General features: G+C 33.5%; 1 protein-coding gene across 3 annotated transcripts in view; it reads right to left on the bottom strand.

Annotated features, from left to right (window-relative positions):
• Positions 1 to 8,973, bottom strand: part of COP1 (COP1, E3 ubiquitin ligase) — a 93,559-nt gene that overhangs the window by 17,684 nt on the left and 66,902 nt on the right. For all 3 annotated transcript variants that reach the window (XM_011361244.2, XM_023531257.1, XM_023531258.1), the window contains 2 exons: positions 6,754 to 6,878; positions 5,483 to 5,643 (listed from right to left, as the gene is read on the bottom strand). In XM_011361244.2, coding sequence (XP_011359546.1) covers positions 5,483 to 5,643; positions 6,754 to 6,878 — 286 coding nt within the window. The remainder of the gene's footprint in view (positions 1 to 5,482; positions 5,644 to 6,753; positions 6,879 to 8,973) is intronic.

Here is an 8,973-nt window from a genome sequence, read left to right as displayed (position 1 = left end):
ACACAAGAGGCCAAATAAATTACAGGGAACTTTTCAAGGAAGTGGAGTCAGTAAATGAATTGAAAATACAACCTACTAGCTAGCCCACCATTCTCTATATTCCAAAGTACAGAGTTCACTTCTGTATGTGAAAATAAACCAAACCAAATTTATTTCTAAGACTGTATAAACATTCAAATGGAATGTATGTAGATGTGCAGTCCTGTGGATATAAGACATTCAGGTCCACAGCTTTAGCATTTCTTCTTCAAATAAACGGACAATAAATTTCTTCAAGTTAAACATATGATCAAGTTCTCTTCATTTATATTTAAAAAATAACTAATGAGGAGATTAAACTCAAAAGGCTAAGGTAAAGAGATATATGGTATTCCAAGTAGTTATTTCTCACAAATTAACGTTTTTAAAAAATCATAAAAGTTAACACCAAAAGAGGTAGTGCAAATAATATTTAGTCTTGAAAAGAAATCCTAAGAATTGTGTCATGACAGAACATCCTTATGTCAGTAAATCTAAACTACTAAAGTTTTCTTTAATTAAAATGTCTTCAAATAAACTAAAATAAGCTAAAAACGAAATATCAAATGAGGAATGCTGCATTCTTCATTAGTATAGAATAACCATTATCGTTTCTAAATATTCTAGAGAATCTAAGTTGCAATAAAGATTCTTCTTGAAAAAAAGTATTTTCACTAGAGTTCAAATGAAACATTTTAAAACTCTTTTGCAAATTAAATATGGTAAAAAAGAAGGAAAAAAAAAAAAGGCTGTGGCATTTTAGTGGTGAAAATCTTAGAGCCACTTGCTTTGCAAGACCAAGCTACTGAATAAAGAACAAAAGAATCTGTCAGCACACCTTAGAGTGATTAAGTAAAAGATCTTTTAGACACAGGGACAATATTAAGAAGGGGGAAAAAAGAGACAAAGGACAAAATATTGTCTTTCTGATGAAAAGAAACATTAGAAATATTCTCTGTCTTTAAAAGGAAGTAATTAAAAGTAAAAATTATAAATCTTAAAGCAAAACTACACAAATCACATGGCTAATGTGAAGCTGGGAGAGGAGGATGCTATTAACATCAAAGCACCATGAACTAAAAAATGAAGACAGATGCAATAAATGCCACAATGAAAACAGTCAACATCTTTAACAAGAGCAGTGTATAACTAACATTCTTTCCAGTTTATATGCAGGATGGAAGAAGTAAAAAGAGTAGAAATTATATATGATCTTAGCTGATTGTTCAAAAACAGGACTTGCGATTATTGGTTTATTTTCAGTCAGAAATGGCCAGAAAGAAATATATGTACCTAGGTTATAGGAAAAGGCAAGGCTAGACAAAAATATAATCGCAGAAAAATATCTAACATTTTTATAAGAATGAGATACTGTCCTAAGAGAATGTATCTATTTGTGTTTATGCCTCTTCCTCTAGCACTCAGTGTTAATTTCTCATTCCCTCTTGATGATGAAATAAATCACTGCCATAAATGATAACATAAAGACATATGCTATTTTTATACTATGAAATTTTGTTTTCTATTCATACAGCAGATTGATATACCACATATATTTGTCCAAAAACAAAAAAAAAAAAAAAAAATTTCAAAGTTAGGCTATTTCATAAGTATCCTCAAGTTGATCTCTTTCTTGTGATCAAAGTTAGGTAGGACAGAAATAAAGCATAGAAAGACAGTGAAATATCTGGCCTTTCTAGAGACAGCTATTGATTTCATATCTTAAAAAAGTAATCCAGGTGAGGTGAAACACGGTGTTATTTTATTATTCCCCCAAAAGTTCTCTATACTTCACTATCTTCAATTTCTCTCTCGCCTTTGTTAAAACCACTTCAATCAAGCTCTTGTCTTACCACTCATTTCATATTTTTCCTCATCTTATTTGCCTTATTAGCACAGAGCTGATCGATCCCTCTTCCTCGAAAAACTTCTGCTTTGTTCCCAGGCACCAGTTTTCCTACTACTGATAACCTTTACTCCTCAGTATTCTTGCTGATTCCTCCTCATTGACCAATCACTGAGCACTGATGTGCCCTCCAGTAAGGTACTCATACCACTTCTAACCTCTAATTACACTCCCCTGGAGAGATCTTATCCAGTTTCTTGGCTGCATCGTATGCCCATGGCTATCGTATTGATATCTCTGGCCCCACGATCTGCTGTGAACTCAAATTTGGCATGTCCACTTAGATGGCAAGTAATATCTCAAACTTAACCAGTTCACAAGTCTGCTGTGAATTCTGAACTTGACATCTCCACGTACTGTTTTTAGTAACTCTCAAATCTAGCCAGTCTAAAAGTCAATTCCTGATCTTCTCCCTGAAGACAGTTCCTCTGGTAGCCTTCATCTTAGTTAATGGCAACTCCACTCTTAAAATTGCTTGGGAAAACACCTTGGTGTCAGACTTTTCTCTTTCACTCTCCACATGCAATCTATTGACGACTCTATTGGTTCCACTCTCAAAATATGACGAGGTTCTGAGTGCTTTTCACTGGTCTACCACTGTTCTATCTTAACTGGATTACTGCAACAGCCTTCCTGTTTCCACTCTTGACACTTTATAGTCTGTTCTCTACAAGACAACCAAACTTTTTTTTTTTAATTTGAGCCAGATTATATCACTACTTTGCTCAAAATCTTACAATGGCTCTCAACTCACTCCCATAAAAGCCAAATTCCTTACTATGGTAAATGACGCTCTTCCTCAGGACTCTGGATCGCCTACTACCGTCCACCTAGCTCACTGCGGTGCAGCAAGTCTGCCTTTCCTCAGCATCTTGAACACAAATCGCACTCTTACTTCAAGGCCGCTGAGCTGTTTGATTCATCTGGAACACTCTTCGACATCTAAGCATGGATTGCATCTTCACTTGCGTCTGATCTTGGCTCTGATTCAGCTTCTCAGGTAGGTATCTGTCACCACCACTGAAAACGACCACTCCCTACTGCTGCACTCCCTCTCCTGCTCTCCTGCTTCTCCAAAGCGCTCAGCACCTTCTAATATAATAACACTGCCTCTTCCAGGAAGCATATAACTTTAAGTCTCCTAAGAGGGCTAGTATATTTTTTACAGTTTTGTTCACAGTTTATCTCTAGTACCTAGAACTGTGACTGCACATAATAAATATTCGTGAATAAACAAAAAGAGTCTCTCACATCTTCTGCCTCATCTAAAATAAGAAAATGAGGTTATATTTCATGGCCAATCAAAGTGATGGTTATATGAAAATGAGAAATAAAATAAATCTGAATAGTAATGGAGTTACGGAACTTTTAATCTTTTCACTGTGAAATGCAGCAAGTTCCCAGGTGATGCTGACGTTGCTGGTCTAGGTAGCACACTTTAAGAACTTTAACAACCTACTTTAGAAGTTATCTTTTAAACCACAACATGCATCCTTTTCAGTCTAACATGAATTAGTTTAGTTTTTTTTTTTTTTACCTTCTTCTTTGACTAGGCAAAGACTTGAAAACATTTTAATTACATTTATCCTTCTGACTTATGTCATTATTGTCAAGTACTTAATTCTTTGTTTATTAAATCCAACAAAGCATCATTGCTTTATATAGTTAATATGCATTTAGGTTTACTGCATATTTACCATTTCTACTGCTGTACATTCCTTTCTGAATCTCTGACCTTCATCTTCTGCATCTTTTCCTTCTGCCTTAAGAATATCCTTTATGGTTTCCTTTAGTGTAGGACTACTGGTGGCAAATTCCTATCTATTTACCTAAAAATGTCTTTATTTTACTTTTGCCTTGAGAGATATTCACTCTATATAGAACTTTAGATTGGCGGGTATTTTCCTTCAAACACTGATAATCTTGTTCCACTATCTTCTGGTTTCCATTGCTTCACTGAGAAGTTGGCTGTCAGACTAATTGCTGATCCTTTGAAGAAAGTACTTTTTCTCTGCCTTCTTTTAAGAATTCCCTTTTATATTTTATTTTTAGCAGTTTCACTATGTGTCAAGGTATGACTGTCCCACCACCAAAAGGGGTCACTGGATCAGACACAATTAGCACTAAGTAAGTTAGTTTTATAGAGGGATACAGGATAGAAAATACAGCATGCACAGCATCTTCAAACCCATGAGGAAGCCAAGCAACTATTTACATGCACGGCTTCCTAGATCTCTCCCAAGCCCGCAGAAAGAGTACACACAATTGTCAAGGACAATTAAGGTGCCCATGGTTCACTTCCATACAGAAATGTGCCTTGGTTTGCTATCAGTCTTTCATCGTTCACTTTGCATAGATGTGAGGCCAGTATGCCAACTCATGGTTCTCTCAGTATAGATGCACTACCACAAATGAGATTTAATAGGAAATTTAAGATAACTAGCTCCTAGCAAATAACATTCCATTTTGTCTAAACTCTGCCCTTTGAAGCTACCATAAGTAATCTCAGTCACTCTATCAAAATTGGCAAATACTCCCAGGCAAAAAGTATACTCAAAAGTCAGGCAAACATTTCTAGGCTGGTAACTTTTTCCCATCTTGTTTACTTTCAGTGCCTTCAAACAGGTTTTTGTTTTAAAAATACATATACTTGGCCCGACTTTTCTAGTTCTACTTAGAGGGAGAGCTGGTCCAAATCATCTAGTCTACCATTACCCAAACTGAGAGTTGAGTAACATCTTTAAACACGACGGCAATGGGACATTATCTAATTAAAGTTAAACTGTACCTGGAACTCAGATAGGTTAAAGTACCTATCAAGTAAGAATTTTTGTGTCAAAAACAAAACCAACCAAATAAGCACCTAAAAAGCTTTAAAAAAACAAAAAACAAAAAAAACAGACATTAAAGAGTGACTGTTTACAACAATCAAAATAAAAAACTATTTGAATCTTCATATAATTTACTAGAAAGCTTATACTTTAAAATGTATAAATAAATGACAAGTTTGAGGAAACTTTTTTTGTAACCTAGAAATGTAACTTTCTCATTAAGATACTAAATGTGTTTAAATATTCTTATATAAATGTATTTTGTAGAAAGCATTTCTACTCTGAAATAGTATTTATTAGTTGTATATATAGGCCACTCCCCTTTACCTATACCTTTTTCTTCCGAATATCAGGTTTAGCTAAATGTTTAGTGACCATATACTGCATGTGATCATTAAGGAAAATGAGAGTAAGTGTGTGCTCTGGAGAAATTTCCAGTCTTACAGGAGAAACTGAGACAATGTGAAAATGGCTATAACAGAAGTACGCACAAAATACTACTGGTACAGAGGAGAGACATCATATCAGCACGACACTGTTCCATTAGTGACATATCAATCGCTATCTAAAATCTCTGTTTCCTTTGTTGATACAATGCTAAGCAAAAAAGAAAATGCATGTCACATATAAATTTATATTTTAAACTTTAAAAAACTCACCTGTGTATACAGAAACATAAAGCATTATATAAAACACCAAAGTGAAAAAAACTGATATGGAAGCTTACCCCATCCGGCAGCGCCCTCCAGCACACAGCACTAACAAATTCATTTGTATCATCTTCTTTTCTATCTTTGTCCAAAACACTTTTGACCGTATCAAACTTAAAAGTTAGCAAAGTCTTAGAAAGTCCTTTATAGTACAGGTAAAGAGAGTTGTTCTCGCTTCCTGAAAAAAAAAAACAAAAACAAAAAAATAAATAATTTTTTAGAAATGGATTAACTCAGAATTAGGACAGTACATTCATAAGGTAAGTATCACTCGGTGTTTAAGCTCAAAGACTAATAATCTTTTATGGTTAAATTTGACAGACCAGGGCACAAGATTCCTTGGGAATCATGTCAGAAAAGGATTCATAGAAAAAAGCTATACTTTACTAATCTAAAGAAATAATCATTGTTAAATGATATAATAATATTGGTAATTCTAAGGCAGAAATTACCATATAAAAATTATTTACAGCAAAGGTCTAGAGAACCATAAATCTGTTATTATATCATGAATCTTAAATTATATATGGAAAGATTTCAGCTAGAGAGGAAAAAGAAAAGTTATAGCACTTACAAAGGCAAATTTTAATAACCTATAAAACTTATTTCCCACACCCAATAAAGGCATTACTTTATTAGATGAGTGGCCTAGAGACTTGTATTTTTGAGCAGTCTACCAAAGTTGGATAATTATGCAAGAAATTTGCTTTGGCAGGGTTTAGGTGCATATACATGCAAAGAGAGTCAACTTTACTGAATAAACACAAAGTCATTTGAAGGTACTGATGAAAGTTTATATATTCAGATATTAGATATATTAGAGCATTTGAACAAAAGCTAAATTTGATTTTTCTACTTCTGATTTAAATTTTATACATTATCAAAAATAAAAGCCCTAGAATAGCAGATCAAGACTACTCAAACAGACTACTTAATGAAAAGAACACTTACTTTATAGGGGAAAATGAATATCAAGCTCAAGACAACGTTTCTAAAATTAGGATGTTAGCAGAAATTAATATTTTCTGCCTTTTACGTAACATCTCTAGAAATTGTTATAACAGAGAACAACTCAAACACGTACTTAACACCCTTAGGCTATTCCACGTAGTCAGGACTGTGTTTGGTAGAGAAAGGACTGATGAAGCATAATACAAGGAAAACTCAACACGTTACCTTCTGAACGCACAAGTCATTTCCTGACTTGGTATGCAGTCTACTTCCACTGAATGCAATTTCAGTGACAGATACCTATTAGAAAGTTCTAGGAAAAGATGGTTTCACTTACCACAAGCTATGTAATCTCCATTGGAAGCGAGGCCTACAAAGTTTTTTTCATTGATGTGACCTTTGAAGGAACGCAGACAGTATGGTTTCCCTACATTCCACAGCTTTAGCTGGCTATCCGTTGAGCTAAGGTAAACACAAAACGTTAGAACACATTTAAGATTTCAAGGCATGAAACTCATCACTACGAATTAGAGGCAATCAAGTTTGGTGGTTATAAATGCAGAATCTTGAGCCAGGCTGAATTAGAATGCTCAATATGCCATTAATTTGCTTTTGACCTTGGGAAAGTTATACAACCTCTCTGGCCTGTTTTTCTTTTCCATCAGTTAAATGTAAAGTATAATAATTCCTACCTTTTAGAATTAGATGAATCCTATAAAATATTGTGAAAATCAATTTATTTAAAGTGCTTTCATTAGTCCCTGGGCATACAGGAAGTGCTTAATAAACATTAGTCATTGGTACCACGATACCATCATCACAAATGACGAGAAAGCTCTGCTGGGAGTTGTGCTTAATTTCAGTGATACAATTGTTCCACCTTGTTTTCTTTTTAACTGTTGAATTGTATTGCTATACTGAATATAAACTATTTTCACAGCTTAGGTGTACTGACGCGTGTGGAATACTATGAGTAGCTGTATGGTTTATATAAAGTAGTTTATCTTACTGAAACAATATGCAAATGAAGTTATTTACCAAAAAATATATGAATACTGAAGCCACTGGTAATCCTATCATACAGAGACAATCTTAGGACTTGACTAGAACACCATGTTTTGTTCTTCACTTTCTGTTACAAAAACTGGATCATATCATTCACATCATTTTGTCAATTGCTGCTCCCTCACATTCAATAATTTGTTTCACATTTTTCTCTAAAATAACTCATTTCTATATTTTTATCAATGACTACACAATAAATCATTGTTTTTCTTACTCAAACATTCACAGAATAAGGCACTATGATAAATGTTCTACATACATTATTTTATTTAAAGAACCTCCACATAAGATTAGTACTATTATTAGCTCCATTTAAAGATGAGAAACTGAGATTTAGAAGGTTAGGGACATTTTCAAGGTACCATACCTAGAAAACAGTAGAGCCAAAATTGAAACTGTCTTATTTCAGAGGCCGAATTCCAAAATCTAAATACCTCTCTGTTGCTTCTCATTATTTTTCTACATAACATCTATTCTTAGATATTTATTTTGTTTTAAATGTTTTTTTGCTCAACAGTGTTGCACTGAATATCCCTTTATGTATATATATATATTTTTTTTAATTGGCCAAGAATTCAGAGATAATAATAATATGTGTTTATTTTAATATTATTTTTTGCTGTTTCCAAATGTATTTTTGGATGAATTTGTTCTAAATACTTCTGAACTCCAATATGTCCAAGAGAAAAATCATGATTTGTAAAAAATAATAAAAAAAATTTGTGGAAGTACACATCCACCTTAATAATGGCCAATTCAGATCTCTGATGTATAAAGTCATGCAGACATGTACTTCAACTAGCTGAAACCTAATTCAACACTTATAAATCCAAAATCAAAGAAAAATATTTTTGCCATATAATCTATCATCCATATTTGAATCTGAATAAAATTTTAATTATTCACTTCCCATTATTACCCCTAATTATATCATACTTTTGGACTGGTTACCACTTTAGATTTGTGAACCAATTATCCTCCACACTACCTCCCCTTGTAAAGCTCAGTTTCCATTTTCTTCTGTTCCCTTTTTTTAACTCAATTCAAATTACCTTGCTAAATCTATTCATATTACCGAGTTCTTATCTAGGACAACCAGTATGAAGGCTGACGTAGTGGGAAATACCAAGTATAAGGCACTGGCATTAATAATCTCCTAAGAGATCAGAAACTAAGTGAAAAGAAGAAAACAATGTATCATTAAGCTTGAGAAAAAATGGTATGAAAAAGAGAAATTAAGAATGGGGTATTAATTAGGGTAATATAAAAATAAAGAGAACTATGAAATAGATCACAGAAAGAACGGACTGCCTCTGTTAGAAGAGCTTTGTCAGTAATATTTTGAGAATTGAGACTTATTTATCTGGTTGACATCTTGTTTTCTACAAACAAAATAAAAGGCTACTAAAAGCTTATATTATGATTCTCTAGTTCAGAAGGCTTCTCAAAGTATATCTGTCGGGTATAAGTACTCATTCTTAGAAAGTAACTT

This window comes from Pteropus vampyrus, unplaced genomic scaffold, assembly GCF_000151845.1.
Source record: "Pteropus vampyrus isolate Shadow unplaced genomic scaffold, Pvam_2.0 Scaffold65, whole genome shotgun sequence".
NCBI classification, from domain to species: Eukaryota; Metazoa; Chordata; class Mammalia; order Chiroptera; family Pteropodidae; genus Pteropus; species Pteropus vampyrus.
The sequence above is the reverse complement of the archived record's forward strand: the minus strand, read 5'-3'. Positions and strand labels throughout refer to the sequence as shown.